Genomic DNA, 21361 nt, shown 5'->3' with positions numbered 1-21361 from the left:
GCACCTCACATATTTTTATCCTCATTCTTTGCTGATCACAGTCTGTTTCTGCAAGACCTTGCCTACTCTCACACCCGCCTGGCACACAAGCGCAGCACAGCTTTTTACTGTTGTGTACTGTATGAGTAAAAGAGTCCTGATGGTTGTCTTTAACCTAACAACTCAGTTTTATGACAACCCCATGCTAGCTCACTGTAGCCTCAGGATCGCTCCCGCCTCTCCTACACCCCAAAATGGCTCCCGCAGAGTGACGCAGGGCCGCGGCCCCGCCCTGCCCTGGATTCCCCGGGGGGCGTGGCCGCCGCCTGGGCCAATGGCCGCGCGGGGCGGCGGTGACGCGCGGGGCCGCCTCCATTTCCAGGCGCAGCGCTGGTGTTGCGCAGTAGTCGGAGCTGATCGCCAGACGGTGAGGACGCACCGTTGAGCGCCCACTGCACCACACCACACCACACCACACCTCGCACTCGCCAGGCTTGGTCCGCACCGAGACCCGCAGCCCAGGTTCGTGACAGCCCCTGCGGCTTCCTTGCGGAGCGGGACGCCGGGGGAACTTAGCGGGTGGGATGCGGTGCAGGACGCTTCCTCTGCCTGCCTGGCCGGCTTATAGCGCACGGCCGGCGTTCTCGCCGTGCCGTTTCGCTCGGTGCGCGCCGCGTCGCGGTCGATGCCGCAGCTGGGTGCGGCACGGCCGCCATTTTGTGGCGGAGCGATGGCGTTCTCTTTTCTTCCCCGACTCGGCGGGGGAGGGGCCGCGGGTGGAGCACCCTGCTCCCATTGGCGCGGGCTGAGGCGGTGTCCACCCGGCGCTCTCCCATTGGCCCGCGACAGGGGCGGGGCCGGCGCGCGGCGCAGTGCGGCAGCGGCGGGCGGTGCTGAGTCACCCGCGGGGCCTGACGCGCAGTGTCCTCGCAGCAGCGCCGCGCACACACAGAACGCAGACAGCCATGAGCGGCTGCCGTGTCTTCATCGGGAGGCTGAACCCGGCCGCCAGGGAGAAAGATGTGGAGAGGTTCTTCAAAGGATACGGCCGTATCCGCGACATCGACCTGAAGAGAGGGTTTGGGTTTGTGGTGAGTGTGCCCACCTTCTCCTCCCCCTTCCCTAGCCTCGCAGGGTCCCTCGCCCTCGGTGCTCATTCGCGTTTTATGTGCACGACGCTACTTCTAAAAAAAAAACCCGTTAACGTGCCCAAGGAGGTATGCCGTGTGACAAATAAGCATCTGTTCATTTACTGGAGATGTAATTTGATACTGACACTTGTGGTGGTGGTTTTGCAGGAATTTGAGGATCCGAGGGATGCAGACGATGCTGTCTATGAATTGGATGGAAAAGAGCTTTGCAGTGAGAGGTGAGGTATCCTATTTCATGGATATGCCATCTTGGCTATCTAAAATAAGCAGTGAGTCAACTTTAGCTTGTGTTGCATAATCAGTGCTGTTCAAACTATTTTGTGTTTGTTTGGTCTGTGTGTCTTCGCCCCCTCCCCCCCCCCACTTACTGTAGCAGGATACATAAGAAGAAAAAATGTAAACACATGTGGTTTTCCGTGTTTTTCATTTCCCAGGGTGACAATTGAGCATGCCCGAGCACGCTCGAGGGGTAGAGGCAGAGGGAGGTACTCTGACCGGTTCAGTAGCCGCCGGCCGCGCAGTGACAGGAGGTACGTGTTGCTTTGAACTGAAGCACTTTAAAAAAAGGAACGCTGTGGGCTCATCCTATCCAAGAACTTGAGCTGGAGTGAGCTGTTAAAAGGTGTTGCCTTTTTAGTCAGTCATTTGATGTGGCAGTAGGAGATGGGGATTATGGAACTGCTCACATATGCTTGTCATCTTTATGCTCCCTCCCAAAAGTATTTACTGCCTGTCCTACATTGCTCGGGGCATTACGTAGTTCAGCTTGTAGTGCTAATGATGATACGCCAATACTGGCTCTTGGTACAGCCGTAGTTAATATTAAAGTGGTTATATATTGTTTGCTGATAAAAGTCTGAATTGTTTATTTCCAAACAGAAATGCCCCACCTTTAAGAACAGAAAATCGCCTCATAGTGGAAAATTTGTCTTCCCGAGTCAGCTGGCAGGTTTGTTGAAACACAATTAACTATTTTGATTTAATTTAAAGGAAATGTTATATAATGTAGTTATTTTGTAAAATAATTGATTAAAATTAAATCTAACTTATTAAAATGTTTATGTAATTAATATGATTTTTAATGTAATTTAAATATTTTGAATGAAAACTAGTTAATTTAAATTTATAATAATAATAAATTTATATATTTGAGGATATATATTTACTTTTTTCTTGTTTTTAAAATCCATTTTAACCACATATTAAACCCTTTATTTGCCAGCCTATCTGTGTCGTTGGCCTTATGACGAGGAGTGCCTGTGGGTTATCCTAATCGTTCTGTCTTGGTCACTCTTGGTCGGGCCTGGTTGACTTTCCAGTCAGCTCCTACAATGTCACTTGGCCACCTCTAGATCTGTGTTTGCCGGTCTAGACGTAATCGATGCACTCCTTAAAGTGCCACATTGCAGCGATCCCAGAGCGTTAACGAGATCTGATTCCTAAGTTGAGAGCTGTTCTTCCTGTAACGCTTCCGAATAACGAGGTCCTGGTCGAAAAGAGTTGAAAGATTCGAAATTAGGTGGTCGTTGGAATCCTGATCGCAGTAAAGTGGTCCTTGGTGACATCAAGCATAGAGAATGTCTGGATCCATCCATAGTCTCCTGATAGGGAGGGCAGTGCGATTAATGGCTTCCATCGACTGGGTAGTGTTCGTCAAGTGGGTGGCGAAGAGCCAGTCGGGCATATGTCATGACGGTATCTCCGGTCGCTTAATGCAGTTTGCTGCTTGGCTAGCCTAGGGAATTGTTAATGAAGGTAAAGTAAACTATATTTTTAATGACATATGGGGCACAAAATAATTGGCGTTATGTAAATGTAATTCTATATTCGTGTAAGATTTGTAATGTAAATGGAGACTGAAATAATCCAAAAATATATGGGTAGTATTTCACACTCAATCCACTATGTATACAAATGTGCTTTTTTATTTCTTTCTCTCTCTCTCTTTCTTTCTCTTTGTTATTTAATCTGTAAAATCATTGTAGACTAATATTTGCCTTATTGTTAAGACACTTACTAGCATTTTGCTTAAAGCAATATGCTTTTTTTCATTTATTTCGTGCCCTAATATAGATAATTCAGTATTGATAGAATACAAGTATGGCAGTTGCCATGTTTGTGATTTACCTAACATCTTCTCTTTCAGTAGTCATAAGATTCTTTTGTTTGTTTTAAACTACTTTTGTATAGATAAGTATTAATTTCACTTCTGTGCATAACATAAGTGGTCTTGTGTTAGGATCTCAAAGACTTCATGAGACAAGCCGGGGAAGTAACCTTTGCAGATGCACATAGACCTAAGTTAAATGAAGGGTAAGCTTCTCAAATCACCTCTTGAAAGCTGTAGAGTAATAACTTACGTGTAATATTTGGGGAGGGAAGCTGGCTACTTTCAGTGTCAGCACCTGTTCCTGGTTTAATTTCACTGCCCTTTGAAAATGCATTCAGTATTTAGGGAGTGGAATTTTCCATGCTTCAGTGATAACAAGGGATATTTACGCTGAGCAGTGTGTTTTGCAGTTTGATTTTTTTTTTTTTTCATTTTTTTCCCCGTTTTTTCACGGTTGTAAATTGTGCTTGTGTTTATAAATACAACTTGTAATAGTAATCTTTGTGTTTGGGGATTTTTTTTCTGTTTTCTGTAGGGTGGTTGAATTCGCCTCTTACAGTGATTTAAAGAATGCTATTGAAAAGCTTTCTGGTAAAGAAATTAATGGAAGGAAAATCAAACTAATCGAAGGCAGCAAAAGGCACAGGTATGGATTTCTGTTCTCTTAAATAATGCTTAAATATTCACGGAGGAAGCCTTGAAGTCAGTGACCAGGCAGCTGAACTCTGGAGCCCAGTGAATTGCCTGGTTATTGCCGTGGTCCGTGGGATTTTGTTGCTCACACTGTTGCTCTTCATTTCCACAGTAGGTCCAGAAGCAGGTCGCGGTCGCGCAGCAGAAGCTCGTCCGGGTCTCGTAGCCGTTCTCGTTCCCGCAGCCGCAAGTCTTACAGCAGGTCACGGAGCAGGAGCCATAGCAAGTCTCGGTCAGTTAGTAGATCTCCAATGCCAGACAAGAGCCAGAAACGTCGTTCATCCAGCAGATCAAAATCTCCATCATCTGTGGATCGGCAGAGGTCTAGATCAAGGTCCAGATCTGTTGACAGTGGCAACTGAACTATAATATAGTAACTTGCCTTGGGGCCCTTTTTTAAACCATACTTGCTAAAACTTGTGGTAAGTATGTGACTTTCTGTGGGGAAGGGTTTGGATGGGGAGGGGGGGAGGGATGGGAGAACTTTGTAGATGTGGACCATGGTGGGAAGGGTTATTGACTAATTGTATTAAATGTTTTTTGATAACCCTTTTCTTGCTCACATTTTTTTGTGAATGTCTGAAGTGTATAGTTTGTGTATATTGGCAGAGCTCTTTATAACTAAAGCAGAAAAATTTTTTTGTACTCGAAGTCATCTGAACACTTAATTCTCAGTATATTCGACTGTGAATAGCAACTCAAAAGCATTAGTTTAATATCAAACTAATAGCTTTAGGCATCCAAGAGCTCTATATGTGCTGTACATAAAGCTGTATTTCAGAGGGTATTTTTTTGTGCTTTTGAGACATTGTTTCAGTTATAGGTCAGCAGATAAGTGCTGGTTGGTACTGCTAATAAAACTTTATTTTAAAATATTTTCATTTAATATGACTTGCACTACACTAAGAAAATGCCCATTTCACTGCCCTGTGGTAATAATATTCTATGAAGCACTCTAATTCTTGATACCTAAGAATGAAATAGCTCAAATAAAGTATAAAGAAACATTTCTGTGTCTAGTTTGTTCTTAGTGTTAATAAAGTGTTTGTAGCTGCATTAAAATGTTTCTTAAAGATGGGTCTGTGGCAAAGTGATGACTGTTTCGGGCCTGGGGGAGAAGTGGCGTCCTTTTAAATACATCATGCAATGTCCTTGAACGTCTGTGTGTTCTGAAAGAAGAACAATTAATGCTTGTCATTGTTCAGAGCAAAAAATGGAACAGATGAGTCATTTAGCTTTTAATCACTTTGGATAATAAGCATGGAATGTTAAAGATGGATGTAGTCAGCATACATCATTAGTGTGTGTGTGCAGATGCTTCTGAGAACGTTGAGATAAACCATTTTCATAGGCATTAGTCCTCGTTCTGAGGCAAGAGGCATATTTAAGTTAGTGGGTGGGACTACAGCAGTGATACCCTGAGGCTTTGCGTTATAGTGTTTGTGCCTTCTAGGGGCAGCAGTTTTCTGCAATCCCTGCATTTCTCAAGCCCTCACCAACAAGAGAGCTTTAGAAATTAATTTCAAAAATAATGTTTTCTCTATAAAGTGCTTTAAAAGCTATTCTAATAATCTGTTGAAACCTTTAAAAAGATCTTTGTAGCCTAGGCTGGGATTTGGAGAGAGAATAGGAAGTGCAAGGGGGTTCCTTTCAGAACGAGGTCTGGCCTCTGCAGCCCTGCTGCCTTCTCGCTGTTGCAGAGTCCTTGTGTATTGAGGTAATGGAGGGAGGAGCTTTTGTGCCTTGTGGATCGGTGTGTTAAGGTGGCGGTGTACCAGCCGTACCAGCCGCTGCTGGGAGCAGGCATGGAGAGGGGCTTAGATCCATAGTTAACTGGATCTTTTCTAGTCAACTTTGGAGAAGGGGAGGCTTCGTTCTCAGAGGCTTGGAATCTGATGCTGGATCACCCCAAGAGTTGTGGAAGAAAAGGGCTTTAACTTCTGGGGATAAAAGCAGCACTGACATGGGGGTGGAAGGTTAGCTGTGTTGAGACCTTAAGTGAGTTGATCCTCCTTACTTGGGTTGATGATGGGCATCTGTGTGTCCCCCAGTGGGACTTAGCTTCAACTGGAACCTAGGTAGCTGAAGGCACCTGATGATGGGAAGGGGGTGGGATGTCAGACTCTTCTCTCAGGCTAAACATGAAATGCTGTCTGCTGTATAAGTAGTTGTTCTGAATTCTGTTTCTAAACTGCACCGCTTACTTGCCTTGCAAGTGGTGTGAATAGGTGTCTGCATATTCCCTGGGGAGCTGGCTGTTGTGGTGAGGAGCTTCCATTTTAAAACAAACTCCCAGGCTTTGCATTATGGGGGATTATGTTGACTTCTGGCCAGAAATGATTGTGTGTTACTCAGTGTAGGTTCTTGGTACAAGCCTGTTTATCCTTAGTTAGGGTGGATTACTTAAGGTTACAGTGCATACTTTGGATGTTGGAGGTGTTAATGCCAATCTTCAGGAGTACTGGTGCATGTACTGTCACCATAGCTGGGTGGTGTTCTCATCAGGCGTGCTGTTGAGTGCACTGGCTGATAAAGGGCACGTTCAAGGTTCATCTATTCTCAGAGGTACGGCTTGCTGGGCACTGACTCAACATACTAAGGCAGCCATGGTCATGGTTTTTGTGGCCTCTGCTGTGTGGAGAGAGTGTTGCTCAGGGTTTGGAAGACGGGAGTGACCAGCAGTCCACAGGCTGCTCAGCTGTGCACTGAATCTTGCTGGTTTCTGCACAGAGAAACTTTCACGCCTCATTTTGGGTCTTTGTTAGAGAAATTACATTAATCTTCGATGATGTCTTCAGCAGCCCCTTCCGACATGTGCCAGTGGGACAGTTACAAGTAAGTGAAATTAAAAAAAGGGAACTGATGCAGGCAATGATTTTCATACAGGCAAAACTGGGGGGAGTCACTTGGGACCATGGCCCTAAGCTGTCTCAAAGGGTTGTCAGAATGTCTCCTTTCTGGTCTGACAGGGAGAGGCTTAGTCTGGAGCAAGGTCTTCAGAAAACAATATGGTGGGTGCAGGTAGCTCTGTGGCACTCCCTTTCTCTGGTGTAAAATGAGCACATAGATCAAAGTCCTACACAGAACTGCTGGAGACCTGTGAGCTGGCTGCAGAAGGTGCACCTCAGAGAGTTGTGATAACAGCTGCTGCAGAATCCATCTACTGTTTCCCTGATTTCCCACTGTTTCTGCAAGGTCTTGACACTGGTTTCATTTGTTGAGCAATAACTGTGTCCGCACCTGCACAGATCACTTGTGCTGCATCTGAGGAAAGAGAAAAATGTGAGAATAAGCAGTTCTGAAACCAGGTTATGGAAAGATTGTGACACAGCTACAATTGGTATTGCTGGGTGATTTAAAGCAAGAGGAAGGAACTTGGAACTCCTACCAAAAGAGTGAAGCTGTGTTGTTTCCAGTGATTTATGATTCGGAGCCTAGAAAGCCACTTTTTTTTATTGTAGTCTTACAAGCACCTGCATGGCTGTTTTGAATGTCAACTGCTTTGCACTGAAGGCACACCTGAGGATCCAAATGAGAGCAGGTTTTTTTTCCCCATTAGCAGTTACCCTTCCACATAGCTATGAAATCTGGTAAAGTGATAACTGCAGCAGCTCTGTAGCAGCTACTCTGCTGCTACTTTGTTCCCAGGGACTGCAGAAAGCTGGACTGGAAGCATCAGAGGGGTGATTGGTGGAGGATCTCATTCAACAGGGCATTCTTCAGCCATCATTGCAAATGACAGCCAGGCTTTGGCATTATGGACCTGCTGAAGTTGGAGAAGAGTCTATCTTACGTCTATACCAATACTGTATATATTTTTAAATTAGGTTTTGAGCTCTTTAGGTACTTTTCTAGCAAAGGATCCAAATGTTTCCTTCCTTCAGCTGCAGTACTTGGCAATTCTGTTCTCTTCTTCCTCCCCCCACTCCAAAAGTGACAACCTTCAGAGACTTGTTACTGTAAATCGGCAAATAAGAAACCCCTAAAACTCAATTTGTGAGTGTTAGTGGGCAGGCATTCCTTTATTATCAGCATTGGACACAGGATGATAGCTCCTCTAATCGTGTATGTCCCATTCTCAGCTTGCATATTCAGTAAATGTCTTACACATTCACTACTTATAAAGTTCACGCATGTTAATTAGGTATCTCCATGATGACAGAGAGGACCATGAGGAGGATTGCATTCAGGGCTTTGTCCATGGCCTGCTGGCCAAATGCAAATGGTGGTGCCACACTGGTCAATGAGGTTCTTTGCACGCAACCCGGGCTCCAAAGCTCTGGGCTCTCAAAAGCTCACTCGGTTTCGTTCATCCTACTGAAGGGTTTAGAGGTCCCTTCTTCTGCAAGTGGCTGGGAAAGTGAAGGAAGGCTTGAAGAAGTCCAAATAACATTCAATTAATGCAAGCAAAACATGAGCTCTCAGGACACTGCTCTTACCCTTCAGCAGCCGTTGAAACAGAAATCCACGTTTAAAGCAATCAGCTGTGAACTCCATTCACTTCAGAAATATGCTGTGCAGTTTGTGTAGCTTCTGCTCTGGTCTCCCACCTCTTCCAGCATCCAGCCTCACAATGAGAATGAGAACATAGCTGGTAGGAGAGGGAGACCTGTTCAGAAGTTGTAAAGACGGACACTTCATACAAAGGAAAATGAATCAGAACTCTTGTCCACAACATATTGGTAAGGCCAGTGCTTAAAAACATGATGCATCCCAGAGTACTTTGTTTTTAATGAACGTTATAAAATACTTACTCTTCCGGCCATGAAGCAACATCTTGATAGGAGGTCTAGGAAGAAACTTCCTCCATGGGTGAGTCATTTCTCTAGTAAATTCTTAGGGGCTTTCATATCTCTTTTCCTGATGTGCTAAGTCGGACACTGTCTAGAAATTTTTTGGTTGCATATAGGAATTAATTCTGCAAGCCTTAATATCCAAAATATTATTCTATCTTTATCATTGAGGGGATGTTCTGCATAGTAGGAGCTTCAACTGACCTCTGCAGTGCAGGGCTGTGCTCAGTGGGCACAGTAGTGCTGCCTTCAGCACCATGATCCAGCTGGGGCTGCAGACATCACCCGAGCTCTCCAAGCAAATCCAAATAGGCAGCTTTTACCCACCCCTGAGTGGTACCTGCCTTATGCTTTCAGTACGAGGCTGCATGGCACAACATGCACTCGGTGCTCTGGCATGGAGGGAAGCAGGAGCTGAGCAGCTGATGCTGGGGCAGGAAGAGGAACTAGGAAGGTGGTTGATCCTCCAGCTGCTGCAAGGGTGACTGCTGGTCATCCTGCCACTGCTCCACCCCTGGCTGCATAGGGGATGTGCTTCCCTATGCCTGCCACGCTGGGGAATGGCACATTGCCTGCCCTGTCCTAAGGTGCCATGCTTCCTGATCTCTTCCTCCAGATTTTACCTTCATTTAAGACATTTATTGCCTTCAAATTGTCCCTAGGTCCAGGGAGAGACTTAAGAAACATAGCTGAACACATTAGACTAGAGCAAAGTGAATGTCATTACCTCACATGCCTGTGGATGCAGCTGTACGAGGCTTCTGTCAAATCACCTGCTACTCCATCCCTTCCTGCGTGAAGTTGGTGAGTGATAGCACTCTTCAGTCCTTCTGCGTCAAGAAAGTGTTTCCCCTTTGGTAGAATCCTGTCCTCTGCTTGCAGAATATAAAGCCTGGGTTTAAAAGTGCCTCACAGATAGGGAAGTTGTTATAGGATAGTTGTGTTACAGTACTGGGGAAGAGATTTTAATCAGGGAGGTTTGCTGAGTTCTAATCCCTATGTTGAAGGGCATTATAATTCCTCAGTAGCATGTCCATTGCTCCTATTCATCTGGGAGCTCAGTAGGCTCAGCTTCTCCAGCCCTATTGCTCTGGAAACGCTGCTGGCAGCAGGAAGGAATGTTGGAGCTGGTCTCCCTGTTCCTCCTCACTCGCTCTTGCTTTGGTTGGTAACTTTGTTTTCCAGACTGGCAGCCAGGCTAGAAAAGCCCCAACAACAGCTCAGGAGCCCAGCACAGACATCTCTCATCAGGTGGAGAGGAGCAGTGCCTGCAGCTCCCAGTGGCTCTGCACATCCATGCCCAAGGCTTCTCCTACATCTTTGTGAGTACCACAGTGCCATGCTTGGAGGTAAGGCCCTTCCCCATAAATCACAGGTTTTTGCCTTGAGACTTCTGTGTCACTGACAACTGCCTGACCTCATTGCTGGGCCCTGGCTGAGTAAGCAGGAGGAGGTGGCCTACAGCACTGTATGTGTTTCATTTTTCCTTGGGCATCTGCAAGATTTCTAGACACAAGCAAGGGCTGCCAAAGTAGCACATGAGCAAGATCCATAGGAAATAAGTGAAAATGTGCGAGTGAAGCCCACAGCAATTCCTTATCTCTTTCTGCTCCTCCCTTCAGGTTTTTCTTTCCTGCAAATCCCCAGTCTTCCTAAGGAAATGTTTGTTTTTCACTGCATTTGCCTTTTAGCTGTGCACCCAGTTTGGTAAGAGGTGAGAAAAGGGTCAAGACAAGCAACTAAGTGTCACTGCCTCAGCAGCACCTGGAGCCCCTTCCTCAGTGCAGCTCAGGTTTTTAAAAATGACAATGTTCTAATGCTCTCACCCTTTGTCTTTGCAGGGCTGTAAAAGAATATTTCAACTACCCTAATAGTTAAAAAAATGCCTGCTAGTTGTTTATTGTTCAAGCGTTCCTACTGCTTCCTAGTAGTTAATGGAGGAAATGCCATGGGAGCCAAGGGAGAAACTGGGCAAGGGAAGCAGAATAAATTAGGATCATTGTTTCACCCTGGGTCATCCTGGGACATCCAGTTGTTTCACATGAGCATCGGAGCTGAGGGTTTGCATTCAGGTGTGGCCAAGAGAACTGGATCTTGGCTGTAAAGCTGCTGCTCCCTTCGGTGGGATGCGGGAGGTGGGATGGCTGAAGGGCATGGCTGGAGAAAGGAGCATGCTCCCATGCAGTGGGCCTGGGTGTTGTGTGAGTATACTGCTGGTAGCCTGCCAGGGCTGCTGCTGACCTGGCGGCCACGTACCTACCTCTGTTCAGAGAAGGCTTCGGCCTCGGAGAAGCTGCCTGTTTCATCCCTAGGCAAAGCATGTCTTTTCCTTCCTTCAGCCGCTTCCTGGATGGTCTCAGTTCCTAAAAGGTAAACTTCGAGCTGTCCTTCAGATGCTCTCCGCTTTTTCTCTCTCAACTCGTATGTGCTCCAGCAGCCGGCCCCCGGCGCAAGGGCCTCTGCGTGGAGCCGCGGAGCTGCGCGGAGAGTCCTGCCCGGCTCCCGCCGCTGGAGGGCAGTGGCCGCACGCCCAGCGCCCCGGCGCTCCCCGCGGGGAACAGACCTCCTGAAACAGTCTCACCGTAGATTCCCTAGATCGCCTTTATGAAATCAAATAGTCCCAAATTCAGAGATATGGCCTAATACAACAGGCATCACGGGACACTTAACAAACCGGAGGCATTAAAGGAGGCATTTAAAAAATTAATAAGAAAACGTATACAAGTTCGCAGATTTCCTGTTGGAGCTCAAAATGAGCTGTGTTGTGGACTTTCTTTTTTAAAAGGAGTTAGTGGTTCATGCTTTCATAATGCAGCTTTATAAATTTATCTGATAAATACAAAATGGCTTATGTGCTTCTTTCAGTAGTGAGAAGCTGAAGCCCAGTTTTCTAGTTTGCAGCTGCGATCATTGTCTCTTCTGTGTTTTTACAGAAATTAATATAACTTGAGCTCAGTCCTGTAGTTGCCCAAAGGCTCTGTTCCATGAGATGTGCCCAACAGGAGCAGTGGTGCTTGATTTATGTCAGATTTCACTTTCTGTTGGCCCACAATACCAGGCATGACTTCAAAATCTTGTGTCCGTATTTTGCTCAGGTAAGGTTTGAGAAAACAATGAGAACTGTACAGTTATGGGCTTGGCTAATCAGTTTGCTCATTTCTATGTGTTTTTGAGGTTTTACCCACCACAGCCCTGCCCACATGTGGGCACTATGCTGGAGAGGCTGTAAGGGAATGGAACAAGGAGCTTCTTCAGAGGCAATCATGATTTGTCATGACTTGTTCCAGCTGTGGCTCCCTCACACCACAGTTTTCGTACTCTCCATATTTTTTCACTTCTGTCATCACCTGAAGATGAGTCCCATTTAGATGGGAAGTTTTCCAATTAAAATCTAGGTCTGTTCTGTCCTGTCACAGGAAAAGTTCTGTGTTTGGAGTAGTGGTTAGCACTGCTTGTGTCTGAGCGCCTTGCAATAGGGTCAGAAACGAAAAGAAGTTGAATGGGCTGGTCTTGAGATGCAAACCATTCACCACCTGGCATGGAGCACTCTGGGCAGAAGCTGCTGTGTATCACTGGCTGAGCTCAGCTGTAGCCTGATGACACGGTGATGGCCACACTCCCCTCTCTCCTCATCCCCATGCTGGGTGCTAGTGTGCTGCCACACCAACTCCACGATGGCAGGGACTATCCGGCATGTCACAAGGAAGGGGCACATATGGAGGGGTGCTGGAGAGGCTCTCCCAGCTCTGGATAGTCCTGCAGGGCTCCCTGCAGCAAGGCTGAAGGCCCTGTCATGATACAGGGAGCATACCCTGGAGACTTCCTGCAGCCACTGGGAAGTGCTGGGAATGGACAGCACTGTGACCTGCAGTTCATTGCCCAGCTGTGTCGGCTGCAGCATTCCGGCACAGAGGGTGGCCCCACCCACCACCCAATGCCGGAGTGGAACCTTGCATCTCTGCCTTCCTGGTGGCAGCTGTGCCTTGTTCCCCACTGCTAGGCATTTGCTGGCTCCCTACCCTGGTGGTGCTACTCTCAGCAATCCTGAGCGTAGACAGGAGTCAAAGTTGTTTTTATTTATTCAAATCCCATTTAGCATCCATCAAGCTTAAAAATCACATGATTACCTCTTGTACAATTTTGTTTCATAGGAAAAAGTAATTAATTTAGCAATTAAGCTGTGCCCAGAACAAATGATGTAAGAGCACTCTGTGTGGGCTAAATTAGTACCTGCTGGGACACAATGCCAGCATCTGTCTGGTTTAGTGACATTTATTTTAAACAGTCAGAGTGGAGATGTTGCACCCTGTGTAATTTTACTGATGGCTTCATCCCAGCCAGAGACCCAGAGTCGACTCAGTAGTGTCCGCTGGAGCATGCTCCATTTGGTCAGCAGTGAAAAAGAAACTTAGATGCCTCTTCTCTGTGTCAGGGAGGGTGTTTTAAATTTGAGTTTGCTGGCCAGGTGGGCATTGTTTATGCCTCAAGCAGTGTGGGAAGCTCTGGAGAAAGAAATGCTGCTCCTGAGAGTGTGAGGTACTTCAGCCATTTAGACAAACATTATTATATCAGTGCACTGAATCTTCCTCCAAATTTCTAGAGCAAGGCTTTCTACCAGCACTGGAAACTGCCAAAGGGCCTGGTGGGAGGGAAGAGTCCTGCCCCATTCTCTCAGTGGTGTTATTACCCTAAGGGATTTGCTCCAGACAGAGAGCTCTGCTTCTGGAGAAGGGTGATTTTTATGGTAGGCAAACACAGGTTGCCATGGATTTCTGGCTGCTGAGGTACATTCTCTCTTTCCCTAAGGAGCCTGTAGCAGCAGGCAATGTGGTGTTACATGGGAAAGACTCTGTTTTCCCTTGGTGGGAAGAAGGCTGCAGGTCTGGGGCAGAAACCCTCCTGCTGATGTGTTGAGGGGAGCACCGGGGGCACCCCACGTTCCCAGATGTAGAAGGTGTTTCTGCTTTTGCTGTCTCTGCCCACAGGAAGGGTGTCAGCATGGTGTTGGAGTAGAATCACCTTAAGGGCAGATTTTTGAGAGGAAATTCTATAGAAGGAAGCGTGTTCATGTCTGTGATGCTTATTTTTCTCTGTAGGAAAAGAGATATTGTTTATTATCTAATGTAGTTACTTGTTAACTATGTATTTAGTGGGTCTAGTTAATCTTGACTGTTTCATTTCCTAAGGGACCAGACGTCAACAGCTTCAGAAAAATTTGACAGCTTAAGTTTTCTTGCAACTTTGATAAAATGTTGGCAGCAGGGCAGCAGGGCATTCCTTAAGCCTGTCTCCAATCTGTATAGCCCTAACTATTGCTCTTAGCTAAATGGGAGAAATGAACCTTGTCTACTGTTCTTTTGACCTTTGTGGGGTGATAACTATACAGAGAATGATGTGTTTTCTCTGGGTCATACGAGAAGACTCTTCGACACGAGCTTGGGAGAGCTGATCTGGGCAGCAGAAGGTTGCCCAGTCCCTTGCCTAACTTCCAGCTGTGGATCCTGTACATCTACAAAGGGCACTTGCACCTTCAACTGAGGTGAGTGTGCTTTGTTTATATCAAAACTTATACTTTAAATAATTTCATTGGGTAGATTGTGCTCAAGTTCTGATGTCGTAGCTTTAAACTGTTCTGTTAGTGATATGAACTAGCTCTCCTTCCTACATAATGAATAGGAAGATTTAATAAAGGTTAGGGAAGTGGAAAGTAAGAAATAAGGCGATCAGGAATCACCAAGGATTAATGAAAGAGACCAAGACCCTTATGTAAACCCCCAGGGAGAGCCTGGAGGTCTATAACAATGTAGACTCATCACCCAGTTTTCCCCCTCCTGCTGCTCCCCAAGCTCCCACATAAAGGGCAGCCAAATTGCCTTTAGAAGTGAGAGAAATTTCCATGTCCAGGAGAAAGCCTTGAAACTACCACCACGGTTAATCTTAAAAATGAATCCCCAGGTGACTGTGTGAAAGACTTCTAAAAAGCATGAGGAGGAAAAATATCTTTTTTGGAGAACAAAACGAAGAAATAATTTAAGTAATCCAGTCCAAAACAGATCTAGATTTAAATGCGTGCCTGACCTTGTAGGACCAAGCTGACCTTTTGGAGTTACAGGGCTAATAAGTAGTATTATGATGCCACTGTGGAGCCCGTGGCTTTGCCTGGTCATTGTCTGCTCCTTCAGCATCCTTGTATCACTGGCTTTGGTGCCTCGAAATGACCTTGTCTCTCTTCTTTTTTACACTTGTGGGTACTCATGGACTTTACATGGAAGCTGTAGACTGTGTGTATTAGAAGGTCAGATTTCTCTCTCTTCCATGGGTGTTAAGAGTTTCAAGAAGAGGACATGTTAGTTTACTTAGCAGCAAAGAGCTCCCTAAGAGACAGAAGTGGCGGCAGCCACACTGCACTTCTTCATGAGGACCAAAAAAGCAATTGAGGGGCCGGCTGGGATCAGTCTAGATCTTGGTCCTGCTCCATAGCCATCTCCTTTGTGGGAAAAGCAGTGGGGAAGCAATTTGACCTTAATAAGCGATAAGCATAGCATGTTCTTGCTACAGTTTTCTTTTAAGCCTGGTTTTGTTTTCAGCATCCACAGAAAGGCCGGTGTGAAAGCCTGACTCCCACAGGCCACTGAGGCATCCCAAGTGTGCCAGCCTGAGGGCATAGGAAACAGCAGGAATTCACAAGTCAGCACCATAGCTGAGGTGGGGCTCCTGAAACCATATCCAAGGCATGTTTGAAGTCTGGTCATCTCTGGGTAATCCTGGAGTATTGGCCAAGCTCTTGTTATTCACAATCCATCAGTGGAGTAATCCTAAATAAATATTTGTGTGTACAGCAGTACTTGGATACTTTTTGTTTACAGGGCAAGCTCTGTGAGTGCTCAGTGGTGTGGCTGTGCCACTGCTTTTAATTTTGGATTTGTGGAGGCATTTGTTCTTTTTTCTTCCCCACATATTTTGTTCCTTTTTCTTCAATTTGCACCTGTTGTGACTGGACCCTGATTCAGACTGAAGAGGCAGCATGTGCAGAACTTATGGTGTTCACTTACAGGAGAAGGGAGCTAGACCTATTTTCTTGCTTAATGTCCTGCTGTGGGACACAGGCAAACCAAATTCTGCCTCTCTTCAACCATCCTGCTACAGCTGTTGCCTTCTGCCTGAACTGAGCTATTGGCCTTTCTGCATGGTGCAGATGTGCCATGAAAAGTTCAAGAGGACTGTTAAAAAACCTTTGATAATTTGTGTACTTTACCCATCTGCCATCACCTCTGGCAGCTTATTAAGCTCATGTGGGCTGAGCTCTGCCTAGAGGAGCAGCCTCTATGTAGCTGGATCCCAGTTTGGGTACCAAACATATTCCTTGTCTTAATGAATGTTTTGCTGAGTTTCTGGGCTGGTGGAAACCTCCTGATTTTGAGTTCCACTGATATATTAGGCACTCCTGTGCTTTGGTTATTGGCATTCCTGTGGTCAGCCCTCGTGCCCGGGGCTTGTCCAAGCACCCAGGCCATGGCAAACCAAACCCAGCAGTGCAGTGTTTTTGTCTTGTTTTAATTAGAGTAGGACATAATTATTAGCAGCATGTTTTTTGTTTCCATTTGTTCATTCTGGCAGCAACCAAACGAGGCCATTATCTCTACAAGAGGATGTTTCGGCACGTGGTACCGAAAATAAAGCTAACAGGATCAGTGCAAAGAGAGGATCACATTCTCTTAAGGACAGCAATCGATAATCAGGCCGTTACATGCCAAATCCTTTCAAGAGGCACGATAGCAAGTTTGCACTCAGATCAGCCTTTAATCTTGCAGGATCACTGAGCTCTTTACTGGTTGATATATTTCCCACAGCCTGTCTGCCTGTAACACAGGTCTCTCTGTAAGACATGGCAGTTTGGAGACAAAGAAAGTAAGCTGATGCCTTTTGGGCAATATATTTCTGTATGGATCAGGCTAAAGATGGAAAGTCAGGTCTGGGTTTGACCTGGATAACGTTTCACAACCTTCCTTGCTCTGTGAACAGCAGCAACCTTGAGCACACAACATGTTCCTGGAAACTGTGTACTTCTCTGGTCCCCTTAGCCAGGGACAGCAGCCTCAGTTTTAACTTTTCTGCAGGCCTTGGCTGCAAACAACATTATTCTTGGAAGCAAAATGCCACTGAAGACCTGCTCTTCATGCTGGCAAATAAAGTACTTAAGCAATGTGATGTTTGTTAAAACAGCAAAATATCTTCTAAAAGTGTTTTTGTGGAACACTGGGGGGAAATGATAAGATGTAACACTGGAGGGTGTTCATTCCTGAGATTTCCAGTGTTTCCTATAGTCCTCATTTTAGTGTGTCTTTTGATCTTTGCTGTTTGCCCCAAAGCTATGGGCATTAGGTGAGCTCCTCAATTTTATTTTATAAAAAAAAAAAAAAAAAAGAAGTTCATAGCCCTCAGGGATTTGCAGAAAAGTTTGAAAACGTGATCATAAATTTCAGGAAACCAGACTGCAATTAGGAAAAGCTCAGACATTTATCATTTTCTTTAAAAAACCAGAACAAACCCCTTGCAATTTTAAAGCTGTGATTCTCTGGATCTTGATGCATAATTTTTGAGTATATGGGGTTGGCAGTGCTGGAAAGGATGCTTTTCTCTGCCCTGATCATGTTTTTTTCTGCTGGGAATTTTATTTACCAGCTACTTTAACTGTTTCTGCACCTTTTTCTTGGCTGGCCTGTCCTGCAGCCCTCTCCATCTCTGGGGGTTTGGAAGGGCAGACAGAGATGGTGGCAGCGGTCAGGATCACCACAGAGGCTGCCCTGCATGGGTGCATCTGGCCATGTGGTTCAGACCTGCTGGGCAGCGAAGCCTCTCCAAGGTCTTAAAGCCTGCTCTCCTGGTGAGGAGGGTCCTGGGGAGATCACCTGGGACAGCAGCACCTCTTGTCCTCCTCTCAGTTGCAGCCAAGTGCATGGCTCCTCCTTTGCAAGCCAACAGCTTGTCTTGGAGGATTGTCTCCAGTGGGCAAAGCTTGCTGTAGGGATGTAATCTTCCCTGAAGGATTACAAAGGGAAGAGGCTCTTTCCTTCAGGTGCTTGTTTGCATGGTGTGGTAACTACTGTGAGCGGGGCCCCCAGCATGACCCTGCTCTTTGCAGGGCATGGAAAGGCATGGCACCTTCCCAGAAATCCTGCAGGGATGCAGGAACACCGTTGGGCTCTTTCCTCTGCTTCTTCTTTCCCAAGCCACCCTCCTCTGGGCACTGCTTTTTCATATTTTTAGAAAGTACAGTTGATGTTTTTCAGCTCTGAATTTGCACGTCAGCAGCCATTGCACAGGGAATTCTCAGGGGCCTATTTATTTCGCAAGCAAGGGTTGTACCCTGAGACAGTGTTTTCCACCACATTGTCAAGAGCACCCTGGGCTCTAGCTGCTTCAAAATGGCAGCTATTGTTTGGTGTCCCACGTCCTGCTTGAAACCAAGCCTCCTCTGGACCTGTTTTAATAGCTCCACTTTGTGGTCTATTTATCCCCACATGCTTTCAGGGTGAGTGGGGAAGGGCTCATTCCTATTTTAGGGACAGATGCAGCAACATGCTGCAAGCAGCCCCTTTTTCTGCCGTCCTCACAGTTTTATGGGGTAGTCCTAGTTTAATCCAGCACAAGTCCCTTGCAGAACTGGAGCATCTGGAGACTGGCCATGGTTGCTACACCAAGCTCTGTGCTACGAGGGCATAGCCCATTGCATCCTTTGCAGAATGATGCCTGCAATAGTGAAATTATGCTTCACCCTGCTCAATCAAAGATTTGAATTTATAAAAAGTGAAATATCAGCCCTCTGGGTAGAGGAGAGCAACAGTGAGCAGAGCTTTGTTTCACAGCTTCAGGATGACCATGGAGGTGGGGGGAGTCGTTTATCACTTTTGGTCAGAGAAGATAGCAGGACCAGTAGAAAACTTCAGAGGCTACAGTCTGGCTGGGCAAAGTCCAAATCTCCTCCCTCACTACCCAGGATCTCCTCCTTCACTGTCTGGGCTTGGGGACTCTGTGTGTTAATATGGTACACCCATATTAAGATTGTATACCCATAATTTCCCACAAAAATACTTATTACAGGGAGTTTGTTTCTCCACCCCCATATTGTAAGCATCCGTGGATTGTGTGGATCCTCTGAAACCATCTTTAGCTAACCTGTGCCATGTTCAACTAATCCTGCAGGGCTCTGAGTGTTTTCACATTTTCCTAGCTGGGCTGAATGCCCTTCCAAACCTTCAGCCTAAATGCCACCTATGCATATTCATGTTCCCTGAGAAATGCAATTGTAACTATTTCAATTACGAGAGCCCTCAAAACCATAAATGTCTCCAAAGTTGCAAAGAATGCCCCAGCCGGGAACTGAAATCACCCTGGCTCACTAAAATTTGCCCATTACATTTTCATGAGTTTGCCTGTATCCAGTGTTTCAGCTAGAGCAGTGTTCTTACTTTCAGCATATGCATGAGTGCAAGGCACACTATCTGCTTACCCTGACATGGTGTCCATGCTTCCAGACTGAGCCAGGTCTCCTTTCTCCCACTAAGTCTTCTCTCTAGGTAAACAACTCTTTTGGTTTGTCCTGTTCATACCTGTATTTGCTCATCCACTTTAAAAATAAGCTCTCCATAACCTGGGATATTATTGGTGTTTATTTTGACTGGTTCAGGGTTTTGCTAGCAAAGAGGGCAAAATTCTTGCGTGGTTCTCAGGCCAATATGCTTTACTTCAGACACAAGCGAACTCTAGTCGCACTTAGCACGTGCAAGTGGCTGTGCAGCGCTGCATTCACATACAGAGGTAAATAAAGGGTAATGATAATGTTGCCCAGAAGGCTTACACATCAAAGGCCAAGGAGCAGTTAAAATGTATTACGAGCTGTTGGCAGCGGTTGTGGGGGGTATTCGTGTGTTGCTGATTTGGACAGCCAGAGTAAATGAAAACCCTCTGGATTAATTGGTACCCCAAAGAGATTTAGAGGAAAATGAAGGCTGATGGAAATTGACAAACAAAGGAAAACACAGATAGCTGGGTGTGTTGACCTGCAGTGGGGCACTGCTGATTCATTTGCAGCTCCCTACTGTGCCCTGGGAAGCCAAGCAGAGCTGGGGGTGCCCTGCCAGCAGCTCTCCTGGTGCTTTGGTGGGAGCAGGCTGAGCCCCAGAGGCAGCATCTGCAGTGCTGCTATTTCAGCACATCCAAGTGTGTAGTTAAAGGTGAGACTTACCGGGTGTCTTGTGACACCTGGACACAGGACAAGAGTTTAATTACTTTTAAATGTGGGGTGCTAGGGGAGGGAGAGGAGGCCTGGTATCACAGAGTGACTGAGGCTGGGAACTTCATGATTGATTAGCACAGAGACTGCCAGCTGAATCAGATGACAACCAGTATGGGGAATATTGAATGATACACTCCCATCTTTTACTAGGATACCTGTATTCCAATTACTATTATGTGGTTTATTATTAATGCTTCAATTTTACATAAAGAGTGTTACACTGACAGCCATGCAAACTCCAGTCGTACTGGTTCACTTTTTAGTTGACCAGCTGGAGCAGGACCACTCAACACAGCACTAGCTGAGTTGTGCCCTTGCAGACCCACCTCCTTGGTGGTTGGGGCAGGGTGCTCATGCTGATGACAGTGGGCAACTGGTGCTGACTTGGGGGTCTTTCACGTGTCCCCACTGGGGCTGGAAAAGAGGGTTCTTGTCTTTCCCCTGATCAGCAGCTGTTTTTGCCAATGAGTTTCCAAAAGAATTTTGCCAAAGCCAATAGGCCACGACTTGTGCTGGTGTCAGTGACATCACACAGTTCATCCTGTCGAGTAATTCCTCAGTCCTCTTGTCTTGGTCCTACCTACTCATCACTGACTCTGGTAGAGACACTTTTTTATTGCTAGTCTTGACTAGACACCTCACAGTTTGGGTGGTTTCCTGTTCTGTTACACCAGTTCCCCTGCAGCTCAACAGTTTGCTTCGTTCCTGTACCCAACTCCATGCTTTGCATATTTCTCTCTTGCAGACTTGAGGAATCCTTGTCATGGGAAGAAAAGCACAGAAGGTGATGTGCTTCTGGTCACCTGATGACTTACAGGGTCTCTTTCTTCTCACATTATCCTTTCAGTGCATGGATGAAAGGAAGGAAAAGGCTACTCAAACTGGCAGGTTCTCCCAACCATGTGTCCTTCTGGCAGCTGTGTGGATGTGATGGGGATGGAAGGTAAAACAACAATTCCAGAGGGGCCTTTCTCAGTCCTTTTCCTGAATATACTTATGAGAACAACAGATGAGTAAAGCTGGCAGAAAGACAGAGAAGAAAAGCAAAATGTTGTATGCACGGGTAGGATTGCTCATCTCCTCGAGACCTTGACCCAAGTCTGCCAGGCTCCTGTCTTGTCTCCCAGCTCATTGTCACAGATGATTTAAAGCATGGCTCAGCTCTGCAACCTTCGTCACTACCCATCCCACTGTCCTTCTGCTGGCAGTCTCCTTCATTCTTTAGGTGTCACAGGAAAAACCTTGCTTTCTTCTTGTGCTGGGGAGCATTGTAGCAGGGTGGGAGAAGCAACAGTCTTCTACACATTTTTAATATAGTGAGGCCCTAAGAATGAGCACC

General features: G+C 46.1%; 1 protein-coding gene and 1 long non-coding RNA gene across 3 annotated transcripts in view; both read left to right on the top strand.

The window, feature by feature from the left end:
* The first annotated feature begins 367 nt into the window (after positions 1-367).
* On the top strand, positions 368-4940 carry SRSF5 (serine and arginine rich splicing factor 5). 2 transcript variants are annotated; one of them, XM_032691790.1, is made up of 8 exons: positions 368-501; positions 916-1070; positions 1278-1348; positions 1565-1660; positions 2010-2079; positions 3370-3443; positions 3776-3886; positions 4046-4940. In XM_032691790.1, the coding sequence occupies exons 2-8, from the start codon at positions 945-947 to the stop codon at positions 4293-4295; spliced, it is 798 nt and encodes a 265-aa protein (XP_032547681.1). In that variant the 5' UTR covers positions 368-501; positions 916-944; the 3' UTR covers positions 4296-4940. The 2 variants fall into 2 exon arrangements, with proteins under 2 accessions (XP_032547681.1, XP_032547680.1); XM_032691789.1 differs by having other exon boundaries at positions 913-1070.
* A 6078-nt stretch (positions 4941-11018) lies between these two features.
* LOC116788733 overlaps positions 11019-21361 on the top strand; it is a 33193-nt gene continuing 22850 nt past the window's right edge. The window contains exons 1-4 of the long non-coding RNA XR_004357749.1: positions 11019-11096; positions 11660-11821; positions 14147-14265; positions 20768-20965. This is a non-coding gene — a long non-coding RNA (uncharacterized LOC116788733). The remainder of the gene's footprint in view (positions 11097-11659; positions 11822-14146; positions 14266-20767; positions 20966-21361) is intronic.

Source organism: Chiroxiphia lanceolata, chromosome 6 (genome assembly GCF_009829145.1).
Source record: "Chiroxiphia lanceolata isolate bChiLan1 chromosome 6, bChiLan1.pri, whole genome shotgun sequence".
Lineage (NCBI taxonomy): Eukaryota > Metazoa > Chordata > Aves > Passeriformes > Pipridae > Chiroxiphia > Chiroxiphia lanceolata.
The sequence above is the reverse complement of the archived record's forward strand: the minus strand, read 5'-3'. Positions and strand labels throughout refer to the sequence as shown.